This window comes from Carettochelys insculpta, chromosome 4, assembly GCF_033958435.1.
Source record: "Carettochelys insculpta isolate YL-2023 chromosome 4, ASM3395843v1, whole genome shotgun sequence".
In the NCBI taxonomy this organism is placed as follows: domain Eukaryota; kingdom Metazoa; phylum Chordata; order Testudines; family Carettochelyidae; genus Carettochelys; species Carettochelys insculpta.
This window is the reverse complement of record NC_134140.1, coordinates 836,958-855,663: the sequence shown is the minus strand read 5'-3', so window position 1 is coordinate 855,663 and position 18,706 is coordinate 836,958. Positions and strand designations below refer to the sequence as shown.

The 18,706-nt window shown below is 49.6% G+C and overlaps 1 protein-coding gene across 1 annotated transcript in view; it reads left to right on the top strand.

The window, feature by feature from the left end:
* The window catches only part of LOC142012223 (dedicator of cytokinesis protein 2-like), a 454,965-nt gene that overhangs the window by 80,961 nt on the left and 355,298 nt on the right, over window positions 1-18,706 (top strand). Inside the window, exons 20-22 of the mRNA XM_074992076.1 lie at window positions 5,024-5,113; window positions 14,255-14,355; window positions 14,725-14,859. Coding sequence (XP_074848177.1) covers window positions 5,024-5,113; window positions 14,255-14,355; window positions 14,725-14,859 — 326 coding nt within the window. The remainder of the gene's footprint in view (window positions 1-5,023; window positions 5,114-14,254; window positions 14,356-14,724; window positions 14,860-18,706) is intronic.

Sequence of the window (18,706 nt, the reverse complement as noted above, 5' to 3'; positions counted from 1 at the left end):
CGTCTCTCAACCCCCCAGCTGATGGCTGCCATGGAGGACCCCACAATTTCGACGTTGCGGGACGCAGATCGTCTACACGGTCCCTACTTCGACGTTGAATGTCGAAGTAGGGCGCTATTCCGATCCCCTCATGAGGTTAGCGACTTCGACGTCTCGCCGCCTAACGTCGAAGTTAACTTCGAAATAGCGCCCGACACGTGTAGCCACGACGGGCGCTATTTCGAAGTTAGTGCCGCTACTTCGAAGTAGCATGCACGTGTAGACACAGCTTGTGTGGACCAGTATTGCCCAGGGACTGGGGAGTACGTTTCTGTTCTTCGTCGAGTATGTGTCCCTGTGGGTGCTCTGCTATAGGATGTGTGCATACTCACATACTCTTGATTGGAAACTGTAAACTAGTGTGTCTGGCCCAAGCTTGCACAGAGCGGTTCCTCATGCTCCTGTATGAGGGCACAGGTGTGGGTCTGCTCCCACTCATTTCCTTTGCAGCCACCTATAGCTTGAGATGGAACATTTTACAGCTTCCCAGCTTTCCCACTTACCGTGGGATTTTATTATTTAGTTATTAGGTTAGTTTAGTCATTTTATTTTTAAATTTTATTTTATTTCAGCACAGTTTTGTTTTCAGAGGGGTGTTACGCCTTTTTTTCAGGACTTTAATTAGTGATTTGGCATGATGGGTTATACTGAAAATCCCACCTGGCATTTAAGCCCTGCCATGTCTGCCACAGATTTTTTCCACACACCAACAGGCGCTCTAGCTGTCACCAGAGTTTTGGAGATGCCCACATCCCATCAAAGACTTCTTAGTGTTTAAAGGCAGATCTAGAAAGGACAAAGAAGCTAGGCTAAAGCTCTTCCTAATGGTATGAGTAGGAGTCTCTCTCTTGAGGGGTCTGATCCCAACCTCCCTGGTATGTCAGCCTCAATATTTCAGGCCACTTTGGTGGCTATTGACAATTAGTTGTCAGTCCCTGAGACTAAGACTTTTAGGTCAACTTTCAAAGAAACAAAAAAATCTCAGTCCTGGGAGGTGCAAACAGAAACTGATAACTGAGACATCAGTGAAAATACCAAAGCTTGGAAGCCCAACCAAGAGTCATGTTACAGCTGGCAGAGCAGTACTGGGAAACGAATTCTAATACAGAAGACTCTGATCTGTCTGAAACTAGAAAATCCTCCTGGGAAAGGGATCTGAAGAGCAGCAGTGGGCTATGACAGCTTTTGTTCAAAGCTGGAGTCAGTGCCAGAGCAGGGAACATGGGATGGTGAATGAAATACCAGAGAGGTCTATGAAGTGGCTTTTCTGGTCTCGTAACTGTTAAAAGGCAACAGTAACAGAGCCTGGGGAGTAGTCCTGTACACACTGCAATGTCGAGAAGCGTCAGAAGGAACTGAGATAGATGTGATCCTAAGAGTAGAAGATTTCTCCGCACCTGCTCTCCTCCACCTTTCCTCAATATTTCATTCTGTACAGCCATCACTTCAGCTAGACAAATGGAAGAGCTGAGTGCTCTCATGGCAGACTCACCATTCATTACCTTCTACAGAGCTGAAGTAACTTTACATCCTGTTGTGATAACTAGGCCTACACATCTACTTTAATGGTAAGCTCAACTGGTGAAAAGTAGCTGGTTTCCGAGGGATACCAGAAGTTGGTCTTACCCACGAAAGCTCATGACCTAATACATTTGTTAGTTTCTAAGGTGCTATATGACTCCTCGGTGAAATATAGATAAAGGTTATCACAACAATCCTCATCTAGCTTCCTCCCTCAGGCTTCAGGAATGCCATATTAATTAGAAATCTGTCTACCTTTGTTCTGGCCATAGCCTCGTGACTCCAATGAGGAAACCAGAATATATACATTAAATGTAAGAGTGCTCTTGGCTTTTGCCTGGGCAGGGCTAAGTCCTTCAAGGTACCTTCAGTGAACCTCTCCCAGACTATTTTTACCTTTTTCAGAGAGGCTGAAGTGAGAGTCCGTTTCCACTTGAAGGCTAACAAAGTGAGACTTGGTTGCATTTTAATGTGCTTTGAGACTGCTGAAATATAATCTTCTCACAAGTGACAGCACACTCCATTAGCACTTAGTCCACATTGAAAGCTCTCTTAAAAGATACTTCCATAGCTGAACTCCGCAGGGCTGCAGCTTGTCCTCTGTCCATACATTTGGCAAGCATTATGCTATCTTACCTGCTTCTGGAGCTAGCAAGTTTGATGACGCAGTCCTCCAAACTGCCTTGGATCTGCTTTCTCAACATCCACCTCTGTGTTGAGCCACTGTGTGGGTATTTCTTGTGGAGGGCCACCATAGGGACATAACTCAAAGAAGGAGAGGTCACTTACTTGCACAGTTACCTGAGTTCCTTGAGATATTTAGACCCCATCGATGCTCCGCTTCCCTCCCTGCTTCCCTCTGCTATAAAATCTCTGGCTTTAGGATGGAGAAGGAATTGAGGGGTACAGGCCTCCTGTACACCCTTGTATGGGAACACAAGCAGCTGCTTCATGAGGACGTGCTATACAGTAAATGCCCAACATGTGTGACTATGAGTTGTGCTGAACTTGCCTTACTGGCTCCTCAGTTGGGGGAAGTGGGGTGGACAGACAGCCGCACCTCAGTGTCTTCTCCCTGGCTTCCTCCAGCTGGGAGAAGCCATGATGCAGCCGTCTGCCTGGCATGGCTTCTCCCAGCTGGGGGAAGCTGAGGAGAAAGACAGCCATGCTGCTGCAACTTCTCCTTGGCTTCTCCCGGGAGGGGGAAGATGGGCCAACAGACAGCCACTGCTGTGGCTTCTCCCCACCTTCCCCCAGATGGGAGAAGCTGGGAAGAAGCTGTGCCAGGCTCCCTGCTAGTTGGAGCCAGGAAACTGACCAACAATATGCTGGTCAGTTACCAGCTCCCCCCAGCAAAGGGGAATCATAGAATCCTACAGCTGGAAGGGACCTCAGGAGAACATAAGAACATAAGAATGGCCATACAAAAAAGGAGGTCGTCTAGTCCAGCCCCCTGCTTCAAGCAGGATCAACCCCAGCTAAATCATCCCAGCCAGCAGCTTGTCAAGTTGGGACTTAAAAACCTCTAGGGATGGAGAATCCACCACCTCTCTAGGCAACGCATTCCAGTGCTTCACCACCCTCCTGGTGAAGTACTTTTTCCTAATATCCAACCTACTCCTCTCCCTCTTTAACTTCAGACCATTGCTCCTTGTTCTGCTATCTGACACCACTGAGAACAGTTTCTCACCATCCTTTTTAGAGTCCCCCTTCAGGAAGCTGAAGGCTGCTATTAAACCACCCCTCAGTCTTCTCTTCTGTAAACTAAGCAAGCCCAAATCCCTCAGTGTCTCCTCATAGGTCACGTGCTTCACCCCCTTAATAATTTTTGTTGCCCTCCTCTGAACCTACTCCAGCACAGTCACATCCTTTTTACATTGGGGGGCCCAAAACCGGACACAGTATTCCAGATGTGGCCTCATCAATGTCAAATAGAGGGGAACAACAACTTCTCTAGATCTGCTTGCAGTGCTTCTCCTAATGCACCCTAATATGCCGTTAGCCTTCTTGGCTACAAGGGCACACTGTTTACTCATATCCAGTCTTTCATCCACCATAACCCCTATGTCCCTTTCCACTGTACTGCTGCTTAGCCAGTCAGTCCCCAGAGTGTAACCATGCCTGGGATTCTTCTGTCCCAAGTGCAGGACTCTACACTTCTCCTTGTTGAACCACATCAGATTTCTTTGGCCTAAGCCTCCAATTTATCCAGGACGCTCTAGATCCTATCTCTACCCTGCAGTGTATCTACCACTCACCCTAGCTTTGTGTCACCCACACATTTGCAGAGGGTACAATCCAGTCCCTCATCCAGGTCATTAGTAAAGATGTTGAACAACACCAGCCCCAGAACTGAGCCTTGCAGCACTCTCCTTGAAACTGGTTGCCATGCAGCTATTGAGCCATTGATCACTACCTGTTGGGCCCGATCGTCAAGCCAGCTTTCTATCCATTTTACAGTCCATGTATCCAATCCATACTTCCTTAACTTGTGGGCAAGAATGTTGTGGGAGAGTGTATCAAAAGCTTTGCTGCAGTCAAGGTATATCACATCCACTGACTTCCCCATGTCCACAGAGCCTATTACCTTGTCACAGAAGCTAATCAGATTGATCAGGCAGGACTTGCCCTTGGTGAATCCATGTTGACTACTTTTGATCACTTTCCCCCTTCCAAGTGCTCCAAAATGAATTCCCGGCTCCCTGCCACTCTTTGGAGCCAGGAAACTGATGACCGCTGGCGCCCTCATCAGTTTCATGGCTCCACCACTTTTGCTATGTCTACACTAGCCAAAAACTTCGAAATTGCCATGCAAATGGCCATTCTGAAGTTTACTAATGAAGCACTGAAATACATATTCAGCGCCTCATTAGCATGCAGGCGGCCGCGGCACTTCGAAATTGACACAGCTCATCCAGATGGGGCTCCTTTTCAAAAGGACCCCACCTACTTCAAAGTCCCCTTATTCCTATTTGCTCATAGGAATAATGGGACTTGAAAGTAGGCGGGGTCCTTTCGAAAAGGAGCCCCGTCTGGATGAGCCGCACAGCGGCGAGCCACGTCAATTTTGAAGTGCCGTGGCCGCCCACATGCTAGTGAGGTGCTGAATATGTATTTCAGTGCTTCATTAGTAAACTTTGAAATGGCCATTTGCATGGCCATTTCAAAGTTTTTGGCTAGTGTAGACACGGCCTTTGTGTGGGAAATTCAACTTACACGGGGGTTGCAAGAATGCAAACCTGGCTTAAGTTGGGGGTCTACTGTAGTGCCTCTGGTAAAAAGCACACAGGTCTGCACTCCTATGGTGGAGCACCCACAGGGCCAAAATATCTAGAAGAAATCAAGTTACTGTGCGTGTAAGTAATTTCTCCTTTCTTTTCCCTTTGCTTCAGGTGGCGTTTGGGTTGGGTCAGGGATCATACTAGGAATGTCACTCAAGCTCCTATTCTTGTTGTGTCTCCAGTTCCTTCAGGACACCCTGGATGCACTGTTCTCAATTATGATGGAGAATTCAGCCACTGATGTCTATGATAAGCTCATCTTTGATGCCCTAGTAAGTATGTTTTGTTTTCCCCTGCTGAGTCCTGAACATGGGGGGTGCCAGGTTAGGCTCTGCACCCTTCTATGCTTCCACCAGTTGAGCTACCTACTGCCAAATCATTCAGTTGTTTACATGCTCATTAGCTCATTCTCCCTTCTCTGCATCAATCTCCCACCGCTATGCCAATGGGAGGCAGACTGCTTTATTTTCCTCTCAGTGGGTAGTTCTGACCCAGCAGAGAAACTGCTGCTGATATCCATAGGAAATTCCTCAAGAGCAGGTGAGATCAGACAGGAGAAAAGACTGGGGACATTTTTGAGATATCTAGCACAGGCTTTGCCATACCTTATCCGATCATGTAACAACCTGGAGCCATCTAAACAGTACCAAATGTTGAAATAGTTTGTTATTTTGAGGCATCCCTTACTCCTCCTGCGATGAGCAGTACAGGGATACTGAAACAGTGAGCCCATTATTTGAAAAACTATTTTTAAATGACGGGTGAATGTCTAAGACACAAAGTAGCTATTTTGGGATACCTCCTGTATCTCAAAATAGCTCTGCTATGTAGACTTAGCCTAGTAGTTCCAGGGCAGTGACTGCCATGTTCCTAGTTGAAGTAGCTGGCATAAGCTGTGGTGATTGCCAGGGGTCTGTGCTTCCAGCAGAACCTTCTTGAATACAAGATGAGGCTTGCTTTATCAACAAAACGAGTAACAGCTCTGTCCATCCTCATATATCTACCAACCTCACAGAAGCCCCGACAGAGTGTTGGATTCTAAGAGGAGAGGAAAAAGTTGTTTGTTCTCTCCTGGGGTTCCTTTGAAGACAACCCAAAAGATGGAGAGGGATCCTTCTCTAGCTCCAACAGTCTTGTCTTCCTCCTCAAAAAGTGGTTCTGAGCAGCACTAAGATTCACAGGGTACACGGAGTGGCACTGGGCTGTGCACCCTGTCTCCCTGACCCTGACAGATGAGCCTGTGGCACTATAATGTCAGCACCAGAACTGTGTACGTGCTGGCTGTTCTGTCTGGTACAGATGGGAATCATATGAACAGCCATACTGGTCAGACCAATGGTCCATCTGGACCAATATCCTGTCTTTTGACAGTAGCAGGTGCGAGATACTTCAGAGGGAATGAACAGAAGAGGGCAATTATCGAGTGACCCCTCCCTTGTCCTGCAGTCCCAGCTTCTGGCGGTCAGTTGTTTAGGGACACTCAGACCAAGGGAAAGGACCACTGACCATCTTGGCTAACTACCACTGGTGGACCTGTCCTCCATGAACTTACCTAGCTCATTTTTAAATCCAGGTATGTTTGTGGCCTTCACGACATACACTGGCAATGAATTCCACAGGCTGATTCTTCATTGTGCAAAGAAACACTTCCTTATGCTTCCTTTAAACATGCTGCCTATTAATTTAGAATCATAGAATCCTAGGGCTGGAAGGGACCTCAGGAGCTCATCTAGGCCAGCCCCCTGCTTCAAGCAGGATCAACCCCAGCTAAGTGATCCCAGCCAGGACCTTGTCCAGCCGGGACTTAAAAACTTCTAGGGATGGAGAATCCACCACCTCTCTAGGCAACACATTCCAGTGCTTCACTACCCTCTGGGTGAAGTAGTTTTTCCTAATATCCTAATATCCAACAAATATTTAATCAGGTGACCACTTTGTCTTGTTTTGTGTTCACTTTCTCCACACCATTCATGGTTTTATAGACTTCTCTCTTACTCCCTTCTTTCCTAAGATGAACATTCCAAGTCTTTTAACCTCTTCTCAGAGGAAGCTGTTCTGCACCCATCATATTTTTGATGTCCTTCTCTGTACTTTTTCTATTCTCAGGCCCACCGATGAGGTGGGAAAAAGAGGAAGCTGCCCCAGGACCTGGTGATTCAAAAGGGCTCCCTGCTGCTATTACTGCAGCAACAATGTCAGTTAGAGTCCTGGGCCCTTTAGATCACCTCCAGGGCCCTGGGGAGTGCTGAAGGGCTGGTGAGGGATGTGGGGGTGAGCCTAGGTCTTAGCTCCACCTCTTCTGCCCAAGGCCCAGCCTCTTCTAAGAGCATGACATCAGCCTCCTCACCTTGTCCTGGAGCCCAGCAATTCTGTCAGACTCACTGCCAATTCTAATATATCTTTATTGAAATAGGGTGACTGGAACTGCATACGCTATTCAAGGTGAGATGTACCATAGATTTTATACACACCTGCACATTAAGTGGATGTTTTCAGAGATTAAATTAACTGTTACCCTGTGGAGTAATTGAGGATAGTTGTCTGAAAACATCTGCTTAGTGTACAGCAGCAGTAAAAAAGTGAATGGAATGTAGGAAAGGGATTGACAATAAGAAAGAAAATAGAATGCCATTATGTAAATGTTTGGCATGTGCACACCTTGACTATTGCATGCAATTCAGGTTGCACAGTAACAAAAAAGACATTAAATTTGGAAAAAGCACAGAAAATGGCAACCAAAATGACAGGGGCATGGAACAGCTTCCGTACGAGGAGAGATTAACATCTGGGGCTGTTCTTCTTAAAGAGACAATGAAGGGGGAATATGAAAGAGGTCTATGAAATCATGAATGGTGTGGACAAAGTGCTTAAGGAATAGTTATTTACCCCTTCATCTGAGAGACGATCTGGGGTAACTCACTGAAATCAATAGACAGGTGGTTTAAATCAAGCAAAAAGAAGTACTGCTTAAGAGTGCAGTCAGTCTGTAGCATGTTGTAAGGGATGTTGTGAAGGCCAGAATAATACCTGGATTTTAAAAAATTAGATAACTTCACAGAGGTTTGGTCCATCGGCAAGTGTTAGCCAAGATGGCGTAGGGTGCAACACTAATTTTCAGACTTCCAGAAGCTGGGACTTGACAACAGGAGAGAGATCATTCAATAATTGCCTTGATTTGGTCATTCCCCCGAAGCATCTGGCATCAGAAACTGTCAGAAGGTGAGATACCAGGCTAAATGGGCTACTGGTCTGACCCAGTCTGGCCATTTGTGTGCTCTCAGATGTGAGGAAAGCATTGGATTTACTTGGCTAGAACCAAGCCTGTTAGTCAATCTTCTAGGCTTTTTGTTTTTTATGCCAATGAGATGAAGGATCAAGCAGTCTCAGCTCAAGCAATCTCCATATGGGTAATTTCATTTATTAATACCACACACTATGTAGCCTGCTCTCCTTCTGCTCAGATGCTCTCAGCACACTCAATGAAGGTGAAAGCCACATCCATAATGTTTCTGAACAATGTTCCCATTCAGGACGTTAGTAAGGTGGCTTCTCAGTCTCCTGTACAAACCCCTACTCATCACTGTGTTGCTACGGTTTTCAGGTCAGATGCAAACTTTGGAAAGAAGAGCTGAAATCGCTATTTCAGTAGACTGAACCCACTGCCTACAAAACGGCTTATGAGTCACCTGAATGGCATGCATGTCTGCATCCACTCAGTGAAGACACAGCAGTTACTTACCTGTTTGTAACAAAACAAAAAAGCAGTCAAGTAGCACTTTAACTGTTTGTAACAGTTGTTTTTTGAAATGGGGATGTAGATGCATATTCCACAATCCACCCTTTGTTTCCTCTGCATAGGAGTCTGAGGTCACTCTTCCAGTGCATTGGAAGAGCGGGGGTTCAGGACACGACCTCTCTAATATTGCCTTGACAGTGGACATAAAGGCTATGTCTACACTAGCACACTACGTCGAAGTAGGCTATTTTGAAGTAAGAACATCGAAATAGGTTACTTCGATGTGTATTGTCTACACATCCTCCAGGGCTGGTGCCGTCAACGTTCAACGTTGAAGTAGCGATGGGCAACGTCGAAAGGAGCCGCCCCGGAAGGAAATGCAGAGCGTCCACACACACAAGTGCTCCCTGTCGAAATAAGGGGCCAGAAAAGCCCCCGGACTGGGTCACAGGCTGGACTAGCCCTTCCGGGGCAACAGCAAGCCGCTCCTTTAACGGGCCCCTCCCAGACACATCCGGCCTGCACAGTACGAGGTCTGCAGAGCACTAGCCACGCTCTCACAGACTGACACACAGCAGCCATGGACCCCCGGCAGCAGCAGCACCTGGAAGCCTTCCAGGTAGTCACCCAGGGAGCAAGCGCCCTGCTAGGTGCTGCATGGGAGGCCGCCCAGCAGCTCCTGGCAGGAGAACCCTCCCAGGGGGCAGACAGGGAACACCCTGACCATGGGGCTCCCCTCTTCCTTCCTCTCTGGGTCCTCCGCTGCCTTTGGAGCTACCCCACCAGCTCCAAGTGGTGGGAGCATCTGGTCATGGGGGAGTGGGATGATGACCAGTGGCTGCGGAACTTCCGCATGCGCCAGCAGATCTTCCTGGAGGTCTGCCAGTGGCTCACCATTGCACTGAGGCACCAGGACACATGGGTGCGGCACGTCCTCCCCGTCAAGAAGAGGGTTGCAATAGCCGCCTGGAAGATGGCTACTCCAGACAGCTACCACTCTGTGGGACACCTGTTCGGAGTGGGAAAAGCCGCAGTCAGGGCCGTCGTCATGGAGGTAAAGAGGCCTGGGCACGCACCCACTGGGGGCTGGGGAGGGAGGGGCTGGGCGGGGGGGTACCTGAGGAAATGCCTGGGGTAGGGGCCTGGGGCACCCTGCGCACCCTCATGGGCGCTTGTGTTCCCTCCCCATAGGTGGTCCGTGTGCTCAATGCCATGCTCCTGCAGAGGGTCATCTGAGTTGGGGACCTGGACGCAGCCGTCGTCGGATTTGCCACCATGGGGTTCCCGAACTACTTCGGGGCCCTGGATGGGACCCACATCCCAATCTGTGCCCCGGACCACAGTGGGGGAAGATAAATCAACTGCAGGAGCTACCACTCTGTGGTCCTGCAGGCCATGGCGGACAGCCGGGGCTGCTTCCAGGATGTCTACGTGGGCTGGCTCGGCTGCACACATGACGCCCGTGTCTTCCGGCACTCGCGCCTGTACCGCTGGCTGGAGGCAGGGACCTACATCCCCCAGAGGGATCTCCCTCTGGGGCACACCACTGCGTCCCTCTGCCTCGTGGCGGACGCGGCCTAACCCCTCCAGCCCTGGCTCATGCACCCATACACTGGCCACCTCATCACCAGCCAGGAGCGGTTCAATGCCCGGCTGAACCACGCCCACCAGGTGGTGGAGAGGACCTTCAGCTGCCTGAAGGGCCACTGGCAGTGCCTGTTTGCCCACCTGGACGTCGGCCTCCAGAACATCCCCCAGGTTGTGGGCACATGCTGCACGCTCCACAACATTGTGGAGAGCAAGAGGGAGGCCTTCATCCAGGGGTAGGCAGTCGATGCTGACACAGGGTCTGAGAGACCCTGCAGGCCCATTTTGATAAGGAAGGCCCCTGAGCACCTCCCTGGCCTTCACCAGAGGGCCCCCCCTCCACACCGCCCCCACCGTCTGCACACTGCCCCCACCGCCCCCACACCATCCCCCCAACAAGCACATATCTGAGGTTCTTTGGAAAATAAAACTGTGGATTATTGAAAACTGGTAACTGTGTTATGTTCACAACAAAAACTGCAAGCAATATACAAATGAGGGCAACTATATACAAGGGGAGCAACTATACACAAGGGGGACAACTATATGCAAATGGGGGACCAGTGGATGGCTTGGCCGTCAGCCCATCCGTCTGGGTGTAGGGGATGCGACCCCCGGTGGGTATGGGTCGTGACCCTCCCCCTTGTCCGTGGTCCCTGGTGTGGCCAGCTGGGGGCCGGGAGGACTGGGGGTATGGCCGGGATGCCTCCACCAGCTGGTCTTCAGCCCCAGTGGGCTCCGGTCCTGGGGGGCTTGCAGATGGCAAGGCAGGTGGGGCAGCAGGTGGTGCAGTTGGGGGCAAGGCAGGTGGGGTGGTGGGGGGGGCATCAGGTGGGGCGGTGGGGGGCGGGAGCCTGGCAACACCTTCCTGGAGTGACCCGGCTATGTCCTGGAAGACACCCACGAACTCCTGCCATGCTGCCCAGTGCTGGGTGGACTCCTCCCGGTCAAACCTCAGTCTCTCCTCAGCCACCTCTGTCTGCTGCCGGAGAGCCGCCGGGAGCTGGGGGGGTCCACGGGGGCCATCCTCTGGGTCCGGCGGTGGCGTGACCGTCCCACTGGCCTTGGGGGTGTCTCCAGGCGCTGGTGGTGGCTGACCTCCGGTGGGCTCTTGGGGACCATGGAGGGTGCCTGGCTGCCTGGGGCCTTGGATGGTGCAGCTGCAGAGAGGGAGAGAGGGAGGGGATGGCTGTTAGTACTGTGCCCTGGCCCGTGGCCCGTTTCCCCCCACCTCCCTTGGGTGCTTGGTTTCCATCCCCGTCAGTGGGTGTGGTGTCCCTGTTGAGTGTCCCCATTGCATAGTCTCCCCGCCCCTGGGGTTAGGGCACAGTGCTGTCCATGGGTGTGGCTGCTGACAGGCGCTGATGGCCATGCCACCCTCCTGGGACCGTGCTGTGGCTGGGCACTTGCGGGTCAGGCTCCACTGGGGGTGTGTGGGGCTCCCGGTCATGTCTGATGCCCCTGCCCCGTGGCCCAGGAGCATGTGCCCTGTCGGGTACGTACCTGACCGCCCACTGCCACGGTTGGGGGAACCCCAGTGTGTGAATGCCGAGCTGGTGCTCTGGGAGGGGAGGTCTATAAGGAATACCCCCTCCTCACTGCTGGACCCCTCCTCTGCCATCCTGAGGGGGGGGCCTCTCCTTGGGTGGGCCCTGGGGTGTGGGGCTGGCCTCCGGCTCCGAGGCCTGCTGGGGCTCATTGGCCGTGGTGTCAAGGGTGGCTGGGGGTGGGGAGGTGTCTCGAGGGCCCAGGATAGCCCTGAGCTCTCTGTAGTAGGGGCAAGCAGCGGGGGTGGCCCCAGACCAGCTGGCTGAGTCCTGGGCATGGGCGTAACCCTGCCACAACTCCTTCACCTTGTTCCAGACGTGATCAGGAGTGCGGGCAGGGTCACCCTGGACGGCCAGGCCCTTGGCCAGTCAGGCGAACGCTTCTGCATTCCACTGCTTGCTCCCCATCACATGGAGCACCTCCTCCTCACCCCAGAGCCCCAGCAGGTCTCGGAGCTCAGCCTCTGAGCAGGAAGGGCCCCGCCTCTTTTTGGCCCCCGCTTTGGCTGCCAGGGGTGCCTGGGTCCCCTCAGGAGGGGAGCCCTGAGGGCGCTCTGGGGGCTGGCTCAATGCCATGGGTGGTGGTTTGCGGCCTCCGGAGGTCATGCAGGGCTAGCACGTGTGTGTGCTGCCGCCTGCACACTCTCAGCTTCCTACCCCAGGAAATACGGGTCCATGGTGCTTTAAAGGCTGCTGCGCGCGGGGACCATAGAACCCCACAGGAGCTGGACAGAGCGTCTCAACCCCTCAGCTGATTGCTGCCATGGAGGAGCCCGCTATTTCAAAGTAGCAGGACACGGATCGTCTACACACACCCTACTTCGACATTGAACATTGAAGTAGGGCGCTATTCCCATCTTTGGATAGGAATAGCGATTTCGATGTCTCGCTGCCTAATGTCGATTTCAACATTGAAATAGCACACGGCACGTGTAGATGTGACGCGTGCTATTTTGACATTGTGACAGCTACTTCGAAGTAGCTGGCTAGTGTAGACGCACCCAAAGAGTCTTAGGGTTCATTCGTCCTCCTGATGGGCAGTAGTCTCAGCGGGGTGGCTGTGTTAGACTGTAGCTTCACAAAAAACAAGCCGTGTTGTAGCACCTTAAAGACTAACACATTTATTAGGTTATGAACTTTTGGGGGTAAAACCTGTAACTGTAAAAGACTTATGTCTCTGGCACACTGAGCAAGTACACTGCTGTGTGGAATAAACATCTGCACCTAGATCTCAAAGAACAGCCATTACAAATAGGTAAGTAGCCACCCAAACATAGGCCTCTTTATAACATTTTTAAATAGTTGCAGGTGGGAGTGATAGATCAGTGGTTTGAGTATTGGCCCGCTAAGCCCAGAGTTTTGAGCCCAAACCCTGGGGGGACTATTTAGGGATCTGGGACAAATATCTTTTTTTTTAAAAAGGTGGATGGTGGTGCTTGGTCCTGCTAAGAAAGTCAGGGACTGGGCACAATGACCTCCTGAGGTCCCTTCCAGCTCTATGAGATGTATATCTCCATTTATCACGTCCCCATCAGTCTTCTGTTTCCTTTTCTCTAGATTAATCATGCCCATTTCTTCTAGCCTTTCCTTATAAGTAAAATGCTTTGCAGTGATTAGGTTCAGGGGTACTGTGATGGGAAGCTACCCTCCCCACCAGACTGGCACCTCCTCCTGGCTATGCTGGGGATTAGCTTGAGGCTGACACCCATGATTTACACACCAGCACTCTGTTCCCACCTATTGCTCCTTGTAGTTCCCAGAATCACAGCACACTCTTCTTGACTCAGCCCTTTGTCTAGGTCATCATCTGTGTTTTCTCTTTCTGGATGAGGTATTTCTGTTTAACAGTCCAGCAATTTCCCCACTGGGGAGTTGGGGGAACCCAGGCCCACCCACTACTCTGAGTCTCAAACTAAGGACCCTGTAGATATCAGGCTCCTACTGCACCTCAACTTCCTTTCACTGCTGCTATGTCTCCCTCAGCTGCTTCTCCAAGGCCACAGCATCTGCTTTGTCCTCAAGTCATGGCACTCAGCTGCTCAGTCCCAGGAGCCAGACACTGCTCTGTCCAAGGGGCTTACTGTTACCATTACAGTTGTTCCTCCCTGGGCTCTCAGCAGCAGCTGACCCTGCTGTGCCTATTATATAGCCCTCTTGGGCCCTGACTGGCTGCTCCTCCCAGCCCCTCTCCTTTTGGTGGCTTTCTCTGCAGCCTTCCTAACATTTAGTTAACCCCTTGGATTCCAGTGTGGAGCGGAGGGCCCATCACAGTCATGGGGCTCCTTGCAGCTCATCTCATATTTGCTGCTATGTCTATGATTTTAACATCCTGTACAGAAAGGATAGGGTTTGGGGCAGGCTCTGATTTAAACCCTTCCCTTTGCATCCAGGGGTCAGGGGCTGTCTGTGATGGTGCTTTGCTCTCCGTCACTCTTTAGGGACTGGTTCTTTTAGCAGGACCTCATACACCAGTCCCATTCCCCAGGAGTTCTTTGACTCAGTGCCAAGCAGCTGCTGACGTCTGTTTGGGTTTTCTCCCATAGGTTTTCATTGTGGGGCTCATTGCTGACAGGAAGTTCCATCACTTCAATGCTGTTCTGGAGGCCTATATCCAGCAGCACTTCAGTGCCACACTGGCTTACAAGTAAGTATCAGGTCAGGAGCCTGCCTCTGCACACATCAGGCACTCATTCCTGTCTTCTCCCATCCACTCCCACCCACGGAGTCAACAACAGATCAGAAACATGAGGTGCAATGGGATACCATGGAGCAGTAGATGTCAGGAGAACCTGGAGAAAGGGCCTTGCATTGCAGGAAGCTCCCCTTTCTCTTCACTATACTGCCCACCAGAGGTCTGGCATATGGAGACCTGAGTGTGATTTTGCATGGGCCCTGACCTCTCCAGTAACACTGAAGTTCCTCTCACACCAGGCTCTGTGGCAAGGAGGTTTAGATTTAAGATGCACATTATCCCTCAGGCCTCTCTTCCCACATCTCTGTCTCCATTGTGCAGGAAGCTGATCTCAGTGCTGACACAGTACGTGGACTCAGCCAGGCAAGGGGAGTCCAGCGAGTCGCTCTTACGCATCTTCAAAACCTTGGAGTATATCTTCAAATTCATTGTCCGCTCCAGACACCTCTTTGCCCAGTAAGTGTGACTGATTATTTGCACTCCTTTTCCAGTGCTTCTGCAGAAGCCAGGCCACAATACACGCTCAGCAGGTCCAGGTCAGCTCAGTACTTGGATATGAGATCTACAGGAAAAGCATAACGTAGTAGGAAGTGGTGCTGGTGCTGGAGTAACAATGATGGGAAGCAGAGTGAGGGAGAGGTGCTTTCCCTGCTGTTGAGTGCATACAGCCACCCTGACCTAGCATGGTGCTGGATGCTATGCACTCCTCATGGTGTCATCTTTTGATTGTGAAACAGAGATAATTTTAATTCGTGCTCACCAAAGTTCTCTGGCTCTTTTTGTAGCTGTAACAATATTAACAATGGCATTCTAGCCAAATTTCAATCCATGTAATCGAATTTTGTCTTCCCAAAGTCCTCTTCTGTTTTCAATTGGATATAGTGCTTTTGACCTCCTGCCGTAAATTGTTGTGTCATTGTGTTGTGGTTAAACATCTCCAGTGGTGTGTGAATGATCAGCCTATGCTGTCTGCAAAGGATGGTCTCTGGACAGCCGCTAATCATTATTAGAGGGGACACTAACATTGAGTTACTTATTAACCACTTAATTCAATTTTCTCCCATTAATTTGTTGTTTGTAAGTATCGGATGCAATATGGGAAATTTGTTTAATTCTTCATTGTGTAATTATGCAGGGGTCTGGTACAATGGGTACTTCGGCCTGCTTGCAGCTTGCAGGAAGAACCAGACCTGCCTGCCACTAGCATCAAGGAAATGTGCTGTCCCCAGAAATTCTGCCAAGTTTGCCTTATTCTCCAGTGACAGGGAACGGCTTTCCTCATGAGGAACCTTTCTGAGGGGAATTATGTCACATTTCAAATTAATTTGTCTAAGTTGTGGATGTGTGCTAGAGCTGTTTGTGTTTGAGGAGATTTTCCCCTCAGTTTTCTCTCTCATTTGTCAGAAGCCCATTCCAAGCTTCTGGCAGACAGCGGCGAGGGACGCTATCTGTGCCCATTCTGGCTAACGGCCATTGATGGACCTGTCCTCCAATGTATTTATCTAGCTCTTTTTTCAACCCTGTTAAAAGCTTGCTCTTTGTAAACCTGCCAGTCGGGGTGGGGGTTGCACCAGGGTCCAGGCAGTGCTGAGGGTTGGCTACTTCAGCCCCACCCCTTCTCTGGGTTTGGAGCAGGGCCGCCACCTCTGCCTTGCCCAGGGGCCTAGTGAGGCTATTGGCCCACCCGGGCAAGGAACACCATCCCTGCCCACCCCGGCCAATAGCCATTGATGGACCTATCCTCCATGAATTTATCTAATTCTTTTACAAAGCTGTTTATTGTCTTGGCCTTCACAACATCTTCTGACAAAGAGTTCCACATGTTGAAGGTGTGTCATGTGAAGAAACACTTTTGTTTGTTTTGAAACTGCTGCCTATAAACCTCATACTGAAATACCTTCTTTGACAGGGAAATAAGACTTTGGGAAGAGTAGACAGGATAATCTAGACTTTATGTGAGATAATATCCAAAGCTTTACTACCCTTTTCATAAACAAACTAGGTGAGCAAATTATTGAGCCAATCTATTAGTTAGATGAACAAATTCTAAGGTAGGTGCACAACCATATTCAGAGGGTAGTTATTAAAGGTTCACAGGCAAGTTTAAAGGGCATATTGAATAGAGTCCTATAGGAATCTACCCTGGATCCACTTCTATTCAGCACCTTCATCAATTATTTAGGTAATGGCAGAGAGAGCACACATTAAGTTTGTGGATTATGGTGCCAAGATAGGTAGGGTTGTAAATGCTTTGGAGGACAAAATTATAATTCAAAATGATCTGGACAACCTGGGGAAATGGTGTGAAATAAATAGGATGAAATTCAATAAGGACACAGAAATTGCTAGGAAGAGATAGGATCAGTCTAATGAAGAGAGGGAAGAACATCTTTGCCAGCAGGCTTGCAGACCTACTCAGGAGGGCTTTAAAGTAGATTTGTCAGGAGACGATGACCAAGGCCCGAGGTAAGAGAAGAAGTGGGTTATTGAGAAGAAACACAAGGAGGAGGGTACAGAGAAGGACCCAAATTCATACTTGAGAAAGTGAGGCAATCAGCTAGTTATCTAAGGTGTCTTTACACAAAAGCAAAAACATGGAAAACAAGCAGGAGGAATTGGAAGTCCTGGTACAGTCAAGGAACTATGATGTGATTGGAATAGCAGAAACTCAGTGGGACTAGTCACATGACTGGAGCACTGTCATGGAAGGGTATAAACAGTTCAGGAAGGAGAGGCAGGGGAGAAAAGAAGGAGGAGTTGCACTGTATGTAAGACAGCAGCATGATTGCTCAGAACTCCAGTATGAGATGGCAGAAAAGCCTATTAAGAGTCTTTGGGTTAAGTTTAAAGGCATGAGCAACAAGGGTGATATGGTTGGTATCTGTCATACACCACCACGTCAGGTGGATGAGGTAAATGAATCTTTCTTCAGACAGCTAACAGAAGCTTCCAGATCACAGGTCCTGGTTCTCATAGCGGACCTCAAACACCCTGATATCTGCTTGGAGACCAATACAACAGCACACACACAATCTAGGAAGTTTTTGGGGAAAGTGGAGGACAACTTCCTGGTGCAAGTGCTGAAGGAACCGACTAGGGGCCATGCTCAGCTCAGCCTGTTTCTCACAAACAGGGAAGAATGGGTAAAGGAAGTAGACAGGGATGGCAACCTGGGCAACAGCAATCATGAGATGCTCAAGTTCAGGATCCTGACCAAAGGAAGAAAGGAGAGCAGAAACATAGGACCCCAGAAACATCCAGGACTTCAGAAAAGCAGACTTTGACTCCATCAGGGATCTGATGGGCAGGGTCCTCTGGGACACTAACATGAGGGGAAATGAAGTCCAGAAGAGGTAGCTGTATTTTAAAGAAACCTTACCAAAGGCACAGGAACGCACCATCCTGATGTGCAGTAAAAAGGGCAGATAAGATAGAGGACCAGCCTGGCTTAATGGAGAAATGTTTGATGAGTTTAAATGCAAAAAGGAAGCATATAAGAAGTGGAAACTTGAACATATGACTAGGGAAGAATGAAAAAAATATTGCTTGAACATGCAGAGGTGTAATCAGGAAGGCCAATTGGAGTTGAAGGGATGTGAAAGGCAACAGGAAAGGTTTCTATAGGCATGTTAGCAATAAAAGGCTGGTCAGGGAACATGTGGGACCCTTACTAAATGAGGGAGGTAACCTAGTGACATTTGATGTGGAAAAATCTGAATTACTCAATGCTATTTTTGCCTCTGTCTTCACAGACATGGTCAGCTCCCAGAGTGAAGCACTAGGTAGCACAGTATGGGAAGGACGTAGGCAGCCCTCAGTGGAGAAGGAATAGATTAAGAATGATTTAGAAAAGCTGAACATACACAAATCCATGGGCCTGGATCTAACACATTTGAGGGTGCTGAAGGAGTTGGCTGATGTGATTGCAGAGCCATTATTTTTAAAAACTCATGGTGACAGAGGCAGGTTCTGGGAGATTGGAAAAAGAAATATTTAGTGCCCATCTTAAAAAAAAAAAAAAAGGAGTAAGGACTATTCATGGAACTACAGACCCGTCAGCCTTACCTCAGTCCCTGGAAAAATCATGGGGGGGATCCTCAAGGAATCCATGTTGAGGCATCTGCAGGAGAAGAAAGTGATCAGAAATTGTCAACATGGATTCACCAGGGGCAAGTCATGCCTGACTAACCTGATTGCCTTCTATGACAAGGAAGCTGGCTCTGTGTGTATGGGGAGTCAATGAATGTGATATACCTTGACTTCAGCAAGCTATAGATACCATCTCCCACAGTATCTTGCCAGC